We start from the raw sequence: 21,735 nt of genomic DNA on the forward strand, positions 1-21,735 counted from the left end.
AACTATATTCTGTTGTTAGCAGTGTAACAGATGAAGTAATGTTTCCTTTAACAAAAATGTCATGAAGGATTTATAAATCTGATGTAAACACTTAGATGGATAGCAACATGAAGCCCAAAACATTAAAATGGTATCTCTGCATTGGCTCTAAAGACATCTTGAAAGAAAACATAACACCCTGTACTGCACTTAAATCGATTATATTCAGGTCATCATGACTTCCTCATTATCAAATTGAAATGGACCTTATACTCTGCTGAGTGAGAGAGTTCAAAGGAAATTGCTAAGGACACAGAGTGCAGCAGGAGTCAGCGTACACCAGGGAGCTCATTGCGTGCAAACTTGCTCAGGAACAGAAATGCAGTCCTGAAAGACTGAGAAGAAAGACACTCCAGACTGACATTTACTCAATCACTTCTGTTCTGCCCTCATTTCACGGCTGTCTTATCCCCTAACACTGAAGGTCTTTGCTGATCCCATTTGTGGCAAGTGTATGTACACGTGCATACATTCATAATCTGTACTTTTAAATTCATCTTAAAAAATCTATTTACCTCATATCACTACTATATTTAAGAAAGAAGTATTTTAATGCACTTTTTTTAGTATCTCATTTTGATCAGCTTTACTGTTATTACTACTATTATGATAGCAGTCACCTTTACATTCTTTCAATTTTGTTTCAGTCAGTTTTTATTGACCATATTGGCCATATCACTTACCAGAAAGCAGAGTGTCCCTATGACACCATGGGGAATAAAAGCTAAGGACAAATTTGCTGCTGCAGGTAGTTCAAAGGATTATCACGCAGACCAATCCTTAAATTTTATTAGAAATTGATGATCCCTTAACTGAATTAACCATCCACAGCAGGTTTTTATCCAAATTAAGTTTCCTTCTTAAGTTTGTCTAGAGGCAGATGGCAGTCTTTAAAGATTATTGGAGATGTAAACCATTCTATCATCTCATATATATAATTACAAACCAATACCGGGTCTCTAATTCATAGAGAACATGTGTTTTTCTCTGGCTATGGAATCTTTTGTCTCATTATGCCCAGGTCTAATTGCATTTGCTGTCATAATAGCACAATGTAGCATTTATCTAAGACGTTAATCTGTTGCTCGTGCTGGCCACCAAATGTGGGACCATATGCTTCTCTACTGTGAAGAGCAGAGAGGAGCAAAATTGTTTTAACAGAATTAAAAAATATATGGGAGACCAGTTCTCCTCTGGCACCCACCCTTCGCTGTAGGGATCCCACACCAGTACCGTGCAGGGGCAAAGGTCCCACAGCTCACCTCTGTAGCAAAGACTAGATTTCATCATCTGAGATGGACTGAAACCAGTTCTAAAGGACACTTCTCTTCCAGTTGTCAGATGCTATCACAACTGTAGTTGTCTTTCTGCACATGCACATTCACCTGCACACCTCAGCAACCCGGGAAGCAATGGATGCCTGCACCGAGGAGTCAATGGCCCTTCTATGAGTAAGAGGCTCAATCGGAGTCCTTTCCTCACAGAAGAAATGGTAAGGATTGGGAAGTACAAAATAATGCACATTATTTTCTTTTTAGACAGGTAATTTCTTATGAGAAACACTAAAGACTGCTGGACTTCTATTATTCCTTAACTGCTGTTAAATGTGTATTACCTAACAAACAGCATTCAGGTCCACGACAAAGAGGACAGACAATATACTACTGTAACATTACTTTGGTTTATAATTCTTATTTAGAAGTGGTCTAGCTTCTTTCCACTGATTACTATTTGTTCCTCCAATCTTTGTTCAATTTTGTGTCAAAACAAAAGTATGATAGAAGTTTTACTGAAGTGGTAAAGTACTACACTCTTCTTCGTCTTCACTTGAATGAGCATAATCTTCCAGCAAGGATCCTGATTCTCAACTGAAGCAATTCCCCTTCCAACGAGCAATCGCCCCAGCCATTTAAGTAGTCCAATGTGACACCTTTGCAAAGCATGAACTGAACCACTTCTTCATTTTCCTGTATGCGAAGAGTGTCTCTTATTACAAATTTTAACTGGATCTAATGAACCCACTTAGCACAACTTTCCATAGCTACTTGAGCCTTTTTTCATGTTAGGTCCATCATAATAAATTGTACATAGGAGTTTGATAGTTTTTTTTCAAACAATATCAATAACTTCCTATAAATGCATTTGTAAATGCTGGTTTTCTGATAAACAAGGACTATAAAACCTCTCCTCCTACTAATTTTATCTGGCAAAATATTTGGCAGGAATCGGAGTTCTGATTCTGCAGTTCCTCTGTCAGTTGTACCATTTAATGAAATTATTGTTTTCTGCTTGATTTAATAGTGAGTACAGACTGGGGGGGAGGTAACTTCATATTTGACTCTCTCACTCACACAGTTAAATGTTGATTTCTGGCATTCATAATTCCTGTGCCAAAAAGACATTGTTCTAGTAATCTGAGTTCCTTCACAGAAGTTGACATTTTTCCACAAATGCTTCTTTGGCCACATTCATTCAGCTATGCTGTATTTTTGGCAATTAGTATTTGTTTAAAGTTGAATATGACTACCACTTCTTAGCATCAAAGTAAAATCGATCTGATCGCTCAACCTGAGAGAGAGGAACAATATTTTTATTTAAATGTTCCTTGCTCACATGATAAAATCAAGCTTTTACTGACATTTCTGAGTTCTTTGGACTCCTGCCTTCACAAGTTAAGTATCTGATGCAGCGCCATCCACCAGGCTATTACCACAGTTCTTGGATTCAGCATTTCAGTATCCACCTCCTTCACCGAGCTGCTCTGTACAGCTGCAATGCAAATTACACACAGACAACATTGCGGATATGTTCCCGGCTTCTTTGACATTTACTTGCAGGTTCTGACACTCAGATTCAATCACGTATAAGCCATCTCCAGAAATCTGGGTTTTGAAGAAAAATTAAATAATTAGATAGCATTCTAGAATGGACTATAGGAGTTGGTTTGCACTTGTGAAAAGAGGGGGGACTGTCCTCTCATTTCTGCTAGAGGCAACTTCAGTTCTGCAGAAAGGGAAGGAAGGAAAAGGTACGTGTAAGCTAGGGTAGGTATGTCTGGGTCTCATTACTTTGTGTAAATCCGTAAGCCCTTTGGTAAAGTCTGTGATGTCAGTACATGCCGCTGCCCAGAGTGTGAGGAGATCCGTCATTCCACCATCTACAGATATCCCAACTTTGAAAATAGTATTAAACACACCAGAAGCAAACAAACGAAGAAGAAATATCTTTCTCCTAGCTAGACTCGCCGTAAGGAAGAAACAAACAGAATTTTTAATATTTAATACTTAATAATAATTTAATAATTTTACTATTTAATAATATTTGCCTTGAGTTTAAGCTTATTCTTGGGAGGAGATGAAATATGAGGGCTTACGTTCTTAAAACTGCTAAATTTATTGAATGCCTATGACATGTTCATTTTTGCTGGACATCTTTGTGTTGAGCTTGCCTTCAAATGCCATTCTTGCAACTTGTTTTTTCTTGTATCCTATGTTTAGGCCTGGGTGGACGTTTTTCATTAGTGTGCATTTCTTTTATCTCACTACTTGTTACTACACTCACTGGGAAGAACATTGTTTACAACTGTAACTATACTGGTTTTTTACAAAGTCTCCAACTTCTTGCCATAACATTGCTTGACTTACAGTAATTCCACAAAATGACTCAGTCTCTAATTATTCCATCTGACAATTATTTGACAGCTAAGTGGGACACATAGTGGCTAAGAGCTGTTCTGGGTTGCTCGCTTCTAGGAAGTAAAATGTGCTTGCCTGTACTATTTTCTTGAGTGGATTTTCTAATAATTTTCACTGTACTTCAAGCTCCTGCTTTAAATCTCTGATCTCTCAAAGCTTACTTTATGTAGCACTGTTTCTCATTTCAATCTTTGTGCTGCAGAGAGAAAAATTATTAAAGTGATGCAAACCTTCCCTCCAAGCTGACGGACTGTGATGGCCACATTGGCTTCTTTTTTTTGTCCAGAGATTATGAAGGTGGTTTTGAAAGTACAAAGGAGGAATGAGGCTGATGATAAAAATGTATACTTGTGACATGATAGGAATCAAGTATCCAGTGATTCTATTGACCACTGTTGCAGGAAAAAAAAAAAAAAAAAAAAAAGAAAAAGAAAAATGGGAATATTAGGATTTTCAATTACTCATTGCAGTCAGTTTTGCTGATGAGAGGCTCTGATTGGGAGGATACGTCAGGAAGGATTGGAGGAAATAAGCATCTAAGCAGGAAGAATGAGGGAATTGAGGTGTATGTATATGCCACAGAGTTATTGGTGTTGTATTTCCTAACAGAATGAGGGAAATTATTATGTAGCTATTGCAGCGATCTCCTTTCCCATGTTGGAAAAGCCACCACATCGAGCACCCAGCTAGGGCTGTGTCTGGCTTGACCGGCAGTATCAGAAAGAGAGGACGCAGTCTGAGAAACGCCTGCCAGCTGGCCTTCTTGGTGACAAGGGTCACCCTCCACCTCCAAACAGTAAGAGCATCTTTTCCTTTCTATTGCACCTGGCAAGCCTGGTAAAAGCTGAAATGGTGAGTGTCCCATCTCATGCTTCCTGGGCTGGGACAATCCTTCCGCCTTTGTGTAGGTTCTGGGAGGTACCGCATGGAGCTGAATGGCAAGAAATAAAATGCTAACAAAACATTCGTGATGGCCTTCTTTAGTCAAAGAGCTAGTCAAGTTTAATTGAGTGAAAACTGCTGGATGGGCATTCTTAATTAATTTCAAGAAATTTTTTGTCATTTGTCAGAGATTGGTCAGAAAGTGGTTTAAGCTGTTTCAAAGCAGCCATGAACAAACATCCTCTTCTGGAGCCAAAGTGCTGATGGAGGAGGTTTACACCTTTGCAGAGCTGACACATAATCATTCAGTAATCCTTTTTAGTCAAAATGAGCTGGATTAACTACTTTACTTTAAACAGTATGTCTTGACTAACAGCATCTTGCAGAGTGCATGCCTGTTTTTTTCATTTTATGGCACTTTTAGACAAAAGCAAGAGTTCAGGCTTACACAGAAATGATCCCCAGGTCTAAGATCTTGAGTTCTCTGTTCTACAGCCTCACCATGGGCTTCTTGTATGTTCAGTATCCTCTAAAGAAAGAGAGTTGGCAGCTCCATAGAGATAACTGACAAGTGTGCAGCATCTCTGGTTGAAAAAATAAATGGATTTATCTAAACGCTGTATGAGGTGTGAGCAAAAAGCCTACAGGAAAGGCAGGGTGAGAAGTAGGGAACAAGAAAGCTCTGCCTTGCAGGTCAAAAAGTGTAGGGATCGAATGAGAATTGCCAAAAGTCAAGCTGAGTCCTGACAGCTGACAGGTCCTGAGACCTAGTAAAATAAATTAAAATAAATGTATACTATTCTTTGACAGTATAGAGAAAAAGAGAAATTAAATGGCAGTGAAGTTGCTACACACTAAGAATGGAGTTGAAATCAAAGATACTGTTGGCACAGCTACCCCAAAACTTTCTGACTCAATCTTCTGTAAGGGGAGTGACAACAAAAGCCAGACAACTCCTGAAAATGTGTGTATAACACTAAATCACATTCAAAATAGAAGCAAAGTTTTCAAGATTTGGTAAAATTAAGCCAGGCAGAATAGATAATGTCCTGTCCCAAATATTGAAACAATTTACCTATGAATTCAATAGTAAGTAATTAAAAAAAATCTATCAATCAGCTCAAGTGATGCCACCAGAGAATGTCAATGAAACAAATATAATGCAGAAAGAGAAAAACAGAAAAACTGGAAACTTTACACCTGTTACTCTGAGCTCGATAGTGTGGAAGTCTTTTTAAGAACTTCAAAGGAAAAGATCTTTTGAGACACGGAGGTAAATGGAAACCTGGGATAAAATACAACATGACATTAACAAGGTAAATACAGATTTTGGTAATAAAATAACTTGCTGTATTAAAGATGGGGGGCTGCAGCAGATCTAACCTATATGGCTTTCAATATTGCATTTGGTACTGTACCACTTAAAGAACATAACTACATACACAGTTACCCCAGCAGATCGGGAACAGTGCAAGTTTGTAAACTGGGGAAAGATTTAACTGAAAAGAGATAGCAATACATTATGTCAAAAAGCTAATTGATTAACTGGGGGAAAGGGAGTCTTCCTGTTAAAATTTCTCACAGTTCCCTCTTGTTAATGATCATCTTATTTAATATTTTTATTCATAACTTCAGCACAGAAAGAAAAATGTGAAATTTACTGATAGTATGAAATTAGGGATATCAATTTAGAGAAAGTCCAGAATATTACACAGGAAAAATGAATGAATAAAAGGACTGGAAAAATAAAAATGAGACATAAGTACATGTATTTAATAGACTTAATAACTAGATTTTATGCTATAAGCCAGAGGAATCATCAGTTTGAAATGCCAGATATTAATTGGTCATAAGACAACCATGAGACACAGTGTAGTACAGCAATAAAAAAGGCATACAGAGTCCTACAATATATCAGGCGAGATGATAGCAGAGTATTAATATCATCACAGACATTGATCAGATATTACTTAAAATTATAGTGTCACTTCTGATCACTAATCATCCAGAAATCACATGGGAAAGAGCAGAATCTACTCAGCATGAGCAACTAAGAAGCAATGATAAAATTGCTGTTTGCAAGTACTCATAGTCATAGATATCCCAGGTGGGAAGATCCATTTGAGTTCGTGGACAACGTTGATACAAAAGAAATGTGTAGAAACTTTCCATTGGCAACTGTAAGTTGAAAATTAGAAATTAATTTCTAAATATCAAGAGGAGCAAGGTTCCAGCACACTCATCAAGAAGGACAACCTGATCTTTAAAAAAGCTCAGTATGTTTATGAATTGGAATAGAGATGGTAGGTAAGCCACAAGGTAGCATTCAGTGAGCAACAAAGTTCTTTCCAACCTGGCATCCTGCTGTGCTATGTTCCTACACTAGGGTGGAAGAAGCAACAGAGTAGCTACATTAAATATATATATATATATATATATATAAAAAACCACCTTACATAAAAGATACATTAAGCTTGTAAAAGTAAATGAACTCAAGAACTTTAGAAGTCAATAATGAAACTGCAGGTCTATGTGTCTCAATATGTTAATTGTGTTTATTTATAATTCCACAAATGAAACAAAATTATGTACAGGTATAGCTTTTTTTTTTTTTTTTTTAAGAATCAAAGACCACACAGTGGCCCATGCAGACTATTTGCATGCTAGTGCAATAGCATAAGGAGCCATAAAATACCTGTGCTGTATAACCTCACCTGCAGCACTCATCAGAACCCTCTATGCTTTACATGTCCATTGGAGATGGCCGGGATGGTACCAAGACCCCAAAAGAGTAGAGGCAAGGACACTCATTTGGACTGAGGAATCATGATAGTTCCCTGGGGTGCTCTAAGAGGGACATGAGACTTCTGAAAAAGATGTTTCACAGGGAAGCACTTTGTCCAAGTATGGTAGCCATACCATATGCTGAACCAAGAGGTCCAGACTCTGTGCTTTTGTAACAGCAACATCAGCAGTTTCAACCTTTGCTGGACCTCTAACCAAGACAAAGAGTCATGCTCCTTCATCTGCTTCCTCATCCTCTCTCCCCTCTCTGCTCATTCCTCAAGCTAACCACGCACAGCCACGTGCTAAGGTTTTGGAGTAGCAGCAGTACAGCATGCTTTAAAAATTTCTTGGTCCCAGGCTCCTTTGAGAAAAACATGCCAGGCCTGCTAGAAATGTTCCTCAGGCAGGATTCAGTCCATCAGCCACATCTTGAACCACCACACCCAGATCATGGATTTTTAAGAAGCAGATCCTTAAATCCATGCTCATACCAAAGCCCTGCACAGCCTAACTGAGACCTCTCGGTGAGTGTAAATATGTTGGAATGAGAGGGATGAAGGAAGATGTAACAGACAGCATTAGCAGAAGGTTTTTATTTGCTGACCAACGTTTTATTAAAGATATAAAAATTTCACATATAAAAGCAGGGGTCTCATGACCACTCCAAAAAAGTCTTATTAGTTGCTGCTTCAGTTAACAATCTTATTGCATTTCATGTTGCCACTTTCAGAGACAGGTTATAAAAACAGATAATTAATTCCATAACCAATACCGAACTTCCAAAAAAGCACTTCAAGCCTAGGACTGCTCTTTTCCACCTGTGTAGCTTAATCATTTTCATTTCCTAAAATGAGGAACTGTACCTACCACAGCCATGCTTCAGTTCAAATTTCTGCAATACAATTTACTGTGGAAATCTCCTTGGTAGCATCAAATGGTCATTCCCCTTGTGAATGTCTCACATTCATAAGTCTACGTCTTTGTCTTCAGTGTGCTTGTGTTGCCTGGTGTTATCCTTGGGAGCTGCTCTATCTGCCGCCATCTCCTTTGTCTGTTGTTCTCAAGAATCACAGCTCATCTCATTTCTGTACACTGCTCTGCTTTCACTTGGTGCACAATCTTTACTTACATAGAGATAATGACATAAAGTATATTTATATGAAAACATTTTGCATTACTGAGAACGTAATATAGTATTTTTACAGGTACTTTCTTGACTGAGCCATTACCATTCAGTAAGCCTGCTTTTGTCTCACTGAAACTAATCAGAAGTTTATGACTAGGCTGAACGGGACCTTTCCTGTTGGCTTACATGGGTACAGAATCATCCTCTGTAAGGCCTAATTAGTCGAGGCAAGTGTAAGAGACCAAGTACTGCTACATGATTTCTTCTAGCAAGTATGAGTACTGTATTTCAATGTATCAGAATACTTCTGATTTTCAGAAAGGGCGTTTTTTAGAACAGCTGTATAGTGCCCACAGTTGTAATATTACTCCTGTAGCTTTGGGATCTTATGTTTTGCAAGGTGTCAAATTCAAAGGTAAGACAGATTCCTATGATGTACACATTTCTGCTAACTGTGCAAGTCCTACAGTGATATAAATTAATTATCTGTTTCTCAGTAAGTACTGAATTAAGGGCATAATTATGATTCTCTGAGAATCTGATCAAAGTAATTGTTTGGGCTGCCCGGTGTACTATTTTATTGGCATAGTCTACTCTTGCCACAAAATGTATTCTTATAAACTTATTAAGTACAGTCTTTCATGTTCAAATATCTTTTTCTTATGACATATTAGCATAATATTTATTCACTTAACTGTGGCAGAACTTTAAAATCCAATTCATGTACCAGGCCTCGCTAGTTAAGTATTTACACGGAATACAAAGATGACAGGTGACCCTTAGCATTTCTGTGGAGGCTGCACTCGGGGGAGCAAAAGGGACAATGCTGATGATAAGCATTTTTCCCAGCACAGCAGCTGCCTAACTATTCTTAACTCAGGCAAACAGCTTATTTTTCGGTTTCCTTACTGTTAACTGGCTTTTAACTATTTCCATCCTCACATATAGGAAAAAATATTATTGCATGTCTAACCAGAAGCCTACTAAAATGGTTTAATCAAAGCTCATAAATTACAGTATTTCAAGGATATGCCAGACAATTTCATATTTATGCACTCTCTTTTCTACTTTACTGTTTTCTGGGTTCATTGTTATATTGCTGGTCGCTTGCTAATGGAGGCAAAGAATAAGCACACTGTAATGCCTAATAGTAGCTGTTCATGCCTGACTGGCATGGATTGAAACATCCATCCCCTGTCTGTCATGATTTTGTGATCCAGATGGACAAAAGTATTGCATGATTTTGCTAAAACCAACCTGCATTTTAAGCCTGCAGACTCACTAAAGATGAGTGAGTACCCTCCCCTGATCTGTTCTGTGTGCAAATACCCTATATCTTGCTGATGTGTACTGGTTCCAGGGAACACCTCTTGCTCATTTATGTCCTGTCCGATACTGCCACTATTTACCACTCCAGCAATGCTCAGTGAAGTATCTACCCTCTTGTTTAGCTTTGACAAACAGAAACTCATGTTCCTTCAGGACTACAACACTCAGTTTCTTCGCCCATTGCACATTTACTGAGTCCCTTTGCAGCCACGTCTCCAATAGCTCTACTTCTCCTATAACAGCAAATTACTGGACTTGTTAACATCTTCCCTAATTTTATTGACTTCTTTCACTCAGTACTAAAATAATCGAATTCTGCATTCAGCCAGACCACTGGCCACGCATTTATTAAATTTTCAGATATACTGATCACACTTTCTCGATATCTTGATGCTCATCCAGCATGAGAACAGCATAAACTCGTTAGCCTCTTTGCATCCTTTCTCATGATATCTACAAGACACTTGACAGCAATCAGGCTGTTGCTGGTTTAAGAACATAACTTTATCACTTTGCTCCATTCCCCCATCTGTCTGCATTATTTGCTGTTTCCTAATTTCCTTTATATTATAAAGTCTTTGAGGCTGAGAATTTTTTTGTCTGGTGCTTATAAAGCAAATAGAGCCATGAAGCTCTGGTTCAAAACCAGCAGTAAAATGCTGTTAAACAAATACCCACTGTTCAGAGGAGGACAAGAGAAGAGAGGCAGGCATAAGGACTTGGCAGGGATTTTTCCTTCTTTATTTCCTTCTCTATTTGCCCAGCAAAGGAACAGCAGCATAAAAACCACACAAATTTATAAAATTAAGAGTTGTGATTTCGGTTAGGCTTGTGGAATAGGTTAAACAGTTTTAGCAGTTAAAATATCCTATTAAAAAAAAACCCAAAACCAACCCAGGTTAAAAATTGGTGACATTACATGCTTCTCTCATGTAATTCATGCCAAAGTATCATTATTTAATAATCATTAAAAAACATCTAGATACTGCAGATATCCTGGGAATGAAGCCTTAAATCATACCAATAAAATATTACAGTACAATTGGTCATCATTTTTTCCACTCATTTCCACTCCTATGGCTAACTTGGAAAAATTTAGCTAATGAAATCAGTTCCCAGAGTTGGTGTGCCTTATGTGACAATGCTGCACAAAACTATCACTGCTTTCACAAATTAAATTTCTGGCTCAATGTATGCTCCCTCTTGATAGATCTTCTTTATGTTTTCAACCAAGTCTTTTGATGCACATTAAGTGTTCTTATACAGGAGAAAAATTGTGATTCAACAAAATACAAGTGGAACATCACCGGGACTGCACATTTTTTTGCTTTCTTTCCACTCAAAGCAAAAATATTCATATTTATCTGCTAAATTCTAATTCGAATAGATGATACTGGGAAAAATGGCTTAGTAACGTATCCTGCCAGAAGTCATATAGAAAAGAAGAAATATGCAATTTGTCTAATCCATGCTATTATAATTACGCTCCACAAGTACTGAAAGGTCATCAACTTTTCAAACTATATAATAACAACCGATATTCTCCAGAAAGCGCCTTGTTGTCCTGCCGTGCTGCAAGGCGCACGTCAGTGAGCGGCTGGAAGAAGCCGCAGGGAGCGCGCACGGAGCCGGCCGCCCGGCTCAGGTACCGACTGCGGGGGCGCACACGCTCCCACCCGCGGCGCCAGACCCCCGACTGTCGCTCGTTCCCAGACCACACCGTAACGCACCAGCCGGCAGCCGCCGAAGTTTCCCTCCCGATCGCTCTCGGCGGTTTCGGCGCAGCCCGGCGTCGCCGGCCGCGACCCGCGGGACGAGGCGGGGCAGGGGCGAGCGCAGGCTCCGGGCGCGGAGCGGGGGGCCGCACGGGTGAGCGGGCAGCCCAGACCCCGCGGCAGCGCCCGGCGGGACGGGAGCGGGGTGGCGGCCGCCCGGGTGTCGCGGCCGCCGGGAGGTGCAGGGCAGTCGCCGCGCCCGCCCGCCCTTACCTCAGGTGCAGGTAGTGCACCAGCTTCGTCACCACAGTCACCATCTTCCCGGGTCACCTTCCCCGCCGCCGCCTCGGGCGCGGGAGGGACACAAGACGAGAGGGCGACACTCTCCGGGGGCTCCTCCCTCAGCGGCTCTTCCCCTGCAGCTTCACCGTCCTTAGTCCCCTCGGGGCGGCAGCGGCTTCGCTTCTCGGCCGCCACCTGCCCGCGCCGACCGCCGCCGCGGAGACACCGCCGGCGCCCGGCCCCGCGGCGGAGAGAACCGCCCGGCCAGAGGGCGGGGCCGGCGCCCTCCCGGGGGGCCGCCCGACCTCGACACCACCCCCCTCCCCGCCGCCCGGTCCGGAGGGGCAGGGGCGCGGAGTCGGGCGGCGGGGCGCAGCTGAGTCCCTGCGGGCCGGGGGCGTCTTGGCCGCTTTCCCGCCGCATCTTCGTGAGGGGTAGACCGCGGGGCCTCCCGCCGCGGGCGGCCGGGCCCCGCTCCACCTGGTGCCGTCGGGGCGACCCCCGCCCACCCGTTTCCCCTCCGCTCTGCTCTGGCCTGCGGCGGGGCCACCATGACACGCCGGGCGGCGGGACGGCGGGCCCGCACAGGGTAGGAGGGCTGGGGTCGGGCCCTGCAGCGTCCCTGAAGGGCCCGGCTTTGGTGCGGCTGCCCTGGGGCGGCCTTTCCCCCACGACGGCGCCTCTGGACGAGGCGAAGACCTGGGGAGGCCGGCGGGGTCTCGACTTTGTTCTGAGGTGGACGCATGTCTCCCCTGAGAGCTGGACACAGATTCCAAGCGCCGGGTCGTGGACAGCGGGGAGGTCTGTGAGCGTGGAGGGGTGTTGGTGCTTGGGGTAGGTGGACGTGTGGGCTGGTAGCCCAGACACCCCACACTGCGTGGGAGAGCACAGGCTGGGAGCTGTGAGGGTGGAAACACTCCACGGGAGTTGGAAGATGGCCCCATCCCTGCAAATGGCTTGGCCGAGATCTGCACGGTGCCTGTGTGCTCTTTCAAAGGCTGCTCAGAGGGGAAGAGTTCAACGAGGAGCAATGGGAATGACTGCAGGTCTGGGCAACCTGCCTCGCCGTACGAAACTGACGTCTTCACCCCATTCGGCTCAGCAGAGGATGGGGGAAGAAGAGGTGATTTGATTATGGCATGTAAGCACCTACGCAGGAGGATTTGTCATAGCAGAGAGCACTTCAATCTACCAAAGATGTAAGAAGAACCAAAGGACTGAAGCAGCAGCTAGACAAATTCAGGCTGGGAACACTGGAACACCTTTTGCATTACCGTAAGGGAACTGAAACACTGAAACAATTTATATAAAGCTCTACTGGACCTTGGATCTCTTGAAATTTTAGCTTGACAATGATTTCCTCATATAAACCACATATAAATAATGTCTACTTCTGTTTGATTGGGGTCATGGAGTAAATTCTGTGGTCTTTGTTACTGTGGAGATCAGTCTAGATGATTTCAGAGCAGATGATCAGAACAGTAACTCCAGGTTTTCAAATCTATGAATATTAACTACTTAGTTTCTGATGCACTCCAAATTGAGAATATCCCTTCAGCCTTATTCTCCCCTTCTTGTTCATCCACCCTGGGCACTGAACTAGGCAAGACTCTTGAAAAAGTAGTATGCACTAAATGTAATTCAAAGATAATCATAATGCACGCATTAACTTGTATGAGGGAAGGCTGCAAACAAAAAGGTGTTCCGTTTTCTGCCTCAGTATGCTTGATTTATAATAATGTCTTACTCTAATGAAGCATTTCATTGTGCTGATAACAGTCAAATTACTGAAACTTGGAAACAAAGAGAAGTCATAGTACATGAAATGTTTCTAGGTCACCAGGAAGTATGTGTGGACTGTGGATAACTTGGAAGTAAGTAGTGCCACAAAGATACAACTTAAATATTTGATACATGTTAGAAGGTTGTACCTGCAAGTTACTGTTCAGTGACCATACCCTTTTGACATAAGTTGGCTACTGTAAATTGTATTTCAGTTTTTCTGGGAAGAATTAATTGGAAATCCCCACTGACAGTAAGAATTTTGACTCAGTTTGTGATTCATTGTAGTCTCTAATCCCTTCTGTCTGCACGTTCTTGACAGCATCAGACTTGTGAGAAAAGTGTGTTTAGTTATTGGTGATGAATCAGAATACAGAATACTGTAAACATACAGGAGTTGATGTAGATAGTTAAAATAGATTTTGTTGTTGTTGTTGTTGTTAATACTGCTATATAGAATATTTTTTCCCATTCTACATATGGCTTTATGTCCCAGATCCTCAAGCTTGTTGTTTTCATTAATGTCACTATTTTACTCTCTATAAATTCTTTCTATACTTCCTGTATTTCTCAGCTCATGTCAATTAGAGCTCCAAAATATGTGCCCTTCACTTGCTAACTTGTTCTCATGCTCTGTGTTGCTCTCTACACCATTTACAGCTCTGCTCCATCAGTGGAGCAGAGGGAGTGTTTCAGCTGTAGCAGGTTTAACATGTCTGGCTTCTTTTTTGTAGTTAGTGATCCCCTTTTTCATATTTGTTCTTAAAATTCTTTATTTCTCACTAGCATTCCTTAACTAATCTTTACTTGCGTTAGCTTGTTATGCTTGTATTTATTCATATAACAAATTTGTTTGCAAAAAGATTAGCTGTGATCTAACAACATTGTTATAATTAAATGTGCTCGTTCCTAAAAAACATATGAATTGTCCTTCTAGACTAAAAATTGATCTGATGTATTCAATTTTTTCTTTTTTTCTCTGCAAAAATTTAAACTTTCCATGAAACAAAAATTCTGAAAAGTCTGTTATGCAATTTCTAATTGGACCTTTCCAAATGTTTAAAATAAAACATATACTTTAGGAATTTTTTTTCAGTATTGCTTTGCTTTATTCCATTGTTTGACTTTAATGATTTTACATCATGTTCTGATGTAATTCAGTAGTCAACAGGATAACATATGTTTTGATTATATTCTATCAACAAATTTAAAAAAAAAAGTACATTTTTCCTTGAAATTTTTAGATTTTCTGTAATCAGCAATTTCTAGCAGAAAGCTACCCATCGGAAAGTTTTAAATCATTCCAAGGATTGAAAATTTAGCTGACTATTTTCACCGTGCTAAGGATGAAAGCAAAGCTTTTCAGCATAAGGCATTTGGTTGCACATAGTGGACAAGTGAGGCATAAGCTGGTGGAAAGGGGAAATTAATTCCTAATCCTATTTGTTAATAGATGGCTTATTCCCAGCTGTATCTTCATATGTTCTTTTTACAGTAGCTAATTGATTTAATACAATTCTATTTTTTCACAGTCTTACATTTTTGGCTCGCAGTCCTCATTGGGATGCATACAAATCAGCAAACCTCAGCATGTCAGAAAAGTCAGGGTAGCGAGGTTGAAATAGAAGACCAGGTGTGATAATGGCTAAAGAACTTGAGAAAGAGCTATTGCCTTTTGAAGTCAGAGCTTTGCCTGCAGAGGAAATCCTTGGGAAAGGATTCAAATAAGCTCCGTGGAGTGAAGAAGTACGGTCCGTATAAATATAGTCTCCATCAAAATGCACTTTGAGTGTTGTCAGAAGAGTTCACTGACTCTCAAACAGATCAGATGATTACGATGAAGTGTCAGGAGAATACAGGAGCTATCAGATGTCTTGAGTATATCACATTCTAATACATAAAAGCATCCAGTTCCACCTAGAGAATTAAGCGTTCATAATTTAACACAATCTGTAGGCAGAACTCCAGAGAAGAGGCAAAAGATTCTGGTGACAAAACTCAGTTGTGTTTGGTAGCCTGAGACAATTTGCATTTGTGAGGCTGGTGTGCTATAGTAGCAGTTGCCATTATGAGCCCTGGAATTTGTGAGACTTAGTTTTGATAATTTTGAAATGTGCAGGGGTTTTTTGATGGAGAAAGCATCAGAAATGCACCATGAACTACTAACATCAGCAAGGTTCTCACTGCAGCCTCAGAAAGAGCAGCTACGATTGCAGTAAAATCATAAATGCATGGCATTTGTACTGCTGGTATAATCTAGTAGATATATAATCTAGTGAAAGTAGCAACAGCTCAATGTCAGTTGATCTGTGTCATGGACAATACTTATGCATACTTGATCATAAACATTACTGAGATGTGTTTTATGATTTGCTTTCCTTAACTAAGCAATAATATATTTCAAAGTTAAAAATTAAGTTAGAGAAAGATATGTGCCTTCCTAAAATTTCCACCAACCGTCCCTGTGTATTAGTTAAGGATACATGCAACAATTTTTCCTGTACTATTTCTGTACAAACTATGGTGGTGTGAGATTTGTTCATCTGTCATTAGTTGTTTGTCAGGTGTCATTTTTGCCTTATTTGCTTCCAAAGCAACCTGAATCAGTATGAAAAGGATACTCAAGCATTTAGCCATACCATTAATTTTCATGGAAAAAGGCACTTTGGGGGGGGGAGGTGTAGCTTCAAGGTAACAGCAAGACATCAATTTTCTGTGTTTGAAATTAACATAATGTTTTACATAATGAACCTCTCCACTGATCATTAAAATAACAGTTACCTCGGCAACTGGAACAGTCTGCAAATGTGATCTAGTGATACATAACACATTCTAAAAATATATACAACAAATAAGGTATGAAACATTATAGTTTGGGAAAAAATATTTTTTTTCAATAAAAATACCTTCTGGTCTAAGCAGATTTTTGTGAGAAAATTTCAGTTCAATACAATTTTGTTTTTAATCAAAACTGATTATATTTGCTCAAAACCTGAAGACTCAATGTTGTTCCTGACAATGGAAAACAGTAGTTGCTTTTCAATTACAACTTGCATTTTTCTTTAAATGTTTCAATGGCAAATGTTCGGGAAATAAAATTTCTTTGTAAAGCAAGGGTTGCATGCTTAAAAAGCTGCTGGAAAATATGGCACGCCAAATAATTGACTGATGAATTCGATCTAGAGAGTTTTCTGCTTTAGATCAGAACGTATCCACTGTCATTGCAGCCCTCTCGTTCTCTTCTTGTTGGTACCCTTGTGATTCTAACCTGAACTGGGATCTAATGGGACCGAAATGAACAGGCATTGACACTCTTCACCTTTTTTCTTTTTCAAGCAAAACACAATTAACTGTGTTCACAGATGGGTTTGGCTGTCTTGAAATGAATTTTTGTGTATAAATGATGTACTGACAAATTTGACTAGGACCTAGTTACCAGCACATCTCCCATTAGAATGGAAAATTGCTTCCAGCTAGGTAAGTTGGTTCATATCCAACAAGTTCTCTCTCATTCTTCCTGGGTACTGAAGCAGCTACATTCTTGAAACACCCTTTTCTCTCTGCCTTTGCCACTTGCTGCCTGCCCTTCTCTTTCCTGGAACTGTACTAAGGAATATTCCCCACTTTTGTAGGATTCACTATAATTTTCCAGTGAAGTAATGTTAAAACAAATCCTTAGAATTCCACTTAATTATAAATGCTAAATTCAAATTTGTATATGTATCATTTACTGTTGAATTTGCCCATGTAATTTAACTAATATCTGCAATATTTTGGCAGTTAATACCATATGGGACATCAAAGATATTGATCTTTTTTGGTCCTTTTTAAAGGTACAACTTTGTGTGGACCCTCATCAAGGTTTATGAAGTGAAGTACTTTTTTAGTGTACTTTGAAAGCTGATGTAGATGTCATTTCAGTGCAAAGGTGTCTGAAGACTGCTAGGAAATTGGTAATACTTAATGTATTTGAGCATTTTGCCATCACCCATGTTTTATTTAAACACTTCGCGTTTTGCTGCTGAAAATCTGGTGGCATGACCGCTCTGAGACAGGGTCTCACGTGTAAGTGATCCTTTGTTATAGAGTATTGCTCCAATAGCAATAATGGGATCTTTGCTGTTGGGAAGCAGAAGTGGACCCTTTGTTTACAAATCACTTTGCAAATCCATAGCAAATGATCTCATATAAGAATTGATTTTCACTGGAAAATACAGAACAGTAATGGCCAGGCTGTGACTATCTTTGATTTAGGACAAAGACAGCAGGAAACTGAAAGTACCTTTGCATATTTCTTACAGGCTCCAATTTCAACCACCATCCTTGTATTCGATTGCAGCTGTTTTCTAGGGGTAGGCAACCTTAAAAGATTGGGGCCAAGGCCTTTCCTCAGATTTTGGTTGTCCATAGTTGCTGTTGTAGTGTTGCTTCCCAGATCCCCAGTCCAAGCCAAGGCCGTGCTACAACTTCATGGCAGGATGATATCCAAGCCCACATCTTTCCCTTCTTTTACCCTTATTTGCAGAGGAAACCTGAGTGTATGAACTGGGAGACCACTGCATGGTATTCATTCGGTCCCCTGAACTGGAGAATGGATGGAGTAGGATGTAAGTCCATCACAGACCATGCCTGCCCTACAACACGGGCATAATTATCCTGGTGTGTCTGAAGGGGGATCCACCGCTCTAAAAGGATTCGTATCATTCTCCCTGGGCAAAGGAGAGGCTGGGACATGGGGCTCCATCTTAAAATCGTAGCCTCACATTAAAAGGTTTAAAGCCAATACTAAAAGGTATTAATTACATCATCAAATTTTATAACCATTCCTAAGACCTTTATCCTTGCTGACATCTAGTGAGAGAGTACATGCTGTCTGGGGCTGTGATTAGCTCACAAAAAGGAGAGATTAGAGTATTAGCCATTACTGAGCAGATGGATCATTACACAGGATCTTAAGCCAAGAAATAAATATTCTCAGTAAGCCACATTTGGAAGATACAAAATATTTAAATAAAGCTTTAAATACCTGTGGAGATTAACAAGGATCTAACTTTGTGGTGTGACAACATACATACCAGAGGATGGAAGGAAGATTGTGTAAGTCTTTCACATCTTTTCCCTGTTTACCAAACCTCACTCGGTCACGATGGATATTTCTAGTCATGAGACTATGGGCCACAGGAACCCTGTGCATGAAGATCCAATGTGGGAGACTGCAGTCAGGTGACTCATCTACCCGCTGCTGATGATCGAGTATTATACTGTTTTCTGTATTTATTGGTGCAGCAGTTGTTGGTATCTTTAGGAATACAGAAATAATGAGTACTGTGGGTTTTTGTTTTGCTTGCTTTTTTATGTTTGAATACAAAAGAGATGGAAATGTTGATCAAGCAATTTACAGAGGTGGGAAAATGATGGGCTTAGTTTGAATAACCAGCTCTTTACTTCACTAGGAAATTATAAGTATTTAAACCTATATTTTTACAAAAATGCCAACTAAAAATCTTTACATTGTCTGTACTCCATAGTTTGACATTTGATGGTTTTTATACATTTGAGTTAGTTTGTTGGTCCCGGAACAACTCTTTGAATTGGGTTACACTTTGACATTACATTGAAGGCAGTGCTATTAGCCCAGGAATATATGCTTAGAGTCTCAAAAAAACCGCATTTGACTCACGTTCTTTGTTATGAGTAAGACATTTCACCATTTGGAACAAGAATGAATGCAGAGCCATTTAGAGAGAGGGCTGCATTGAGGAGAACTATAATCTGTCTCAGTAGGTGGCTGGATATGATGAAAAGGAGTTTCTTGCCTCTGAAAATAAATTCTTAAAATGATTCTAAGTATGGTATTATTAAGGTATGCCATTTGTGTACTGTTCCATTGATTTCTGTACCTAATGTTTGCAACTTCTAACCTTCTTCCCTGCAAACTCTGCCTAGAAGTGGATAAAGTCTCCATCTGCTTGTAATGTTTTCTAGACTGTCTACACCCCCGCTGATACCTGCGCAAACTCGTGACTACTAGACTGTATCACAAGGGGTTAAATAACACCAAGCCCACACCAACTAAATTAGACAGTATTCCTGTGCCTGGCTGAGTCAGAGAGTAAAGAATTCCAAAAATCCTGGTGCAGGAGCAGCAGGAATAGTGTCACAGATTATAGCCGTAACTATGGATGTGGAAGCCACCTTTCCTAGAGTCATGTATACATCAGCAGAAAAACAGGTTGCGGCATCCAAGTGGCATGCAAGTCTCATGTCGTGAGACTCCGGTGCTACAAGTTCAGTCTGCGGATTTTGTCTTTCACTGATCTTGTCCATTTCTGCCTGCCCATTTCTTTCTTTCATTGTGCCTTTTTTTCAAACACATGTCCCTATTGCTGTTTTCTCTGTTTTCCTTGTTTTCTGTAGCGGTCTTTTCTTGTAGTCTTTGGCAGGTCTGTTGTGAAACATATACAACAATGCCCTTCTTTTCCTCCAGCAGCTCTTCTTTCCCACCTGCGTCTTGACTGTTATCAATTAGTCACATGCAAATTGCTCCAGGGGGTCACCTTTTATTGTTCCAGAAACAGCCAGGTTTGTCGTATTCAAAAGTACTGTTTTGGTGTATCAGAAATCACACAGGATTAGATACTGCCTGTGAAGGCTTCTAACCAAGCAATGCCCACACAGATCTATCTCATACTGCTTACATGATGAATATTTATTTGTATAATATGAACTTTGTCTATACTTTAAACATTATGTGTAATATTTACCATTGGTGCTCATCATAAAAGTGATGGAAAAGATGAAATAAATAGTGTTGAAATTGTCTCACCATTCCATATCTGAAAGTAATGCAAAAAGCTAATGACTCTTTAATAGCTGGACTAAGGCTTTTAATCCTTGATAGAGTTCTTGCTGTGATTGTTTTTCTAGCACTGGCCTAGGTGTATGCGCTTTGGAGAAATCCTGAGTCTAAAGCACTCTTCATATTAGTCTGAAGGTATCTCTTGCTGGGGGTTTAAGATTTTAAATAGAAAACAAAAGTTAAAAATGTCAAGACTGGGCAACAGAGCTACTACAAGCTGCAGCTGGGCTGACACGCGTAGAGGAAAATCCTGTCAGGTTAAAAATAGAAACTTGTTCCACTCGTGGATTAACTTTATATCTAATCCACTCATGTTCTGCCACATGGCACACTACCTACACACACGAACTGTGCGAGGATGAGGACAGAGGTATGAATTTACATTAGACAGTACTTCCTTCACATCCATTTTTATAGTTCTGAACTGAAACAAATCTGGAAGAAATGTGCAAATGTTTTTCAGACACAAAATACCAGTCGGTTATCTGCACACTAATGTTTATGGAGATACAAATCCATCAAACTAAAAGTCGTCCATGGTTCAGACTACTGATAAGTGTGGATCAGTTAATTCACTGTCCGGATTCTCTCTGCTGACCAGTACACAGTGTATTATGCCAAAAAACTTGTAAAGTCTACGTCTATTCAATGCTATGGATTTACATACCTGGTTTGTCTCTAAAATGACGTACATATATGTCACTCATGAGAGACAAGCTCATGCTTTTGGTACTCTTTGAAACGTGCTTCTCACCATATATGAACTTTCAGTATTGAAACTTAATTGAAAATTTTAGAACTCGCAGTAAATTTTAAGATGTTTGATTAGATCAACGGGACAGATTCTTCAGAGGCGTTATCTGTTGAGTAAGATTAAGGCAAATGCAACATTTAGCACTCCTGTGCAAACAGCAATACAGTCTTGCTCTTCTAAGCAAACTGCAGTTGAAATCCAATCACCGGTATCGTATTTAAGATGAAGTTGCCTCCTAGCAATTTTTACAACTTTATTATGGTTAAAGAGATAAAGAGTTATTTGAAGCCACCACTGTGGTTGGTTTGTTGTTTTGTAATTACCACTTGTTGTTTTGTAATTACCACTACCCATAGACTCACACTTTGGCGTTGGCCACAGGCAGCTGCGCGAGAGAGAAAGGGATATGTAAAAAAGTGCCCATCGGTAGCATTTGCCTTTCCTCATTCCAGCACAGCCAGACCATAAATGGATCATTAGCAAAA

General features: G+C 40.2%; 1 protein-coding gene across 1 annotated transcript in view; it reads right to left on the minus strand.

Moving 5' to 3' along the window:
- The window catches only part of ARHGAP18 (Rho GTPase activating protein 18), a 97,450-nt gene extending 85,368 nt beyond the window's left edge, over nucleotides 1-12,082 (minus strand). The window contains exon 1 of the mRNA XM_054819593.1: nucleotides 11,847-12,082. Coding sequence (XP_054675568.1) covers nucleotides 11,847-11,890 — 44 coding nt within the window. The 5' untranslated portion in view covers nucleotides 11,891-12,082. The remainder of the gene's footprint in view (nucleotides 1-11,846) is intronic.
- Between the last annotated feature and the right edge of the window lie 9,653 nt (nucleotides 12,083-21,735).

The sequence above is a fragment of the Grus americana genome, chromosome 3, assembly GCF_028858705.1.
Source record: "Grus americana isolate bGruAme1 chromosome 3, bGruAme1.mat, whole genome shotgun sequence".
Lineage (NCBI taxonomy): Eukaryota > Metazoa > Chordata > Aves > Gruiformes > Gruidae > Grus > Grus americana.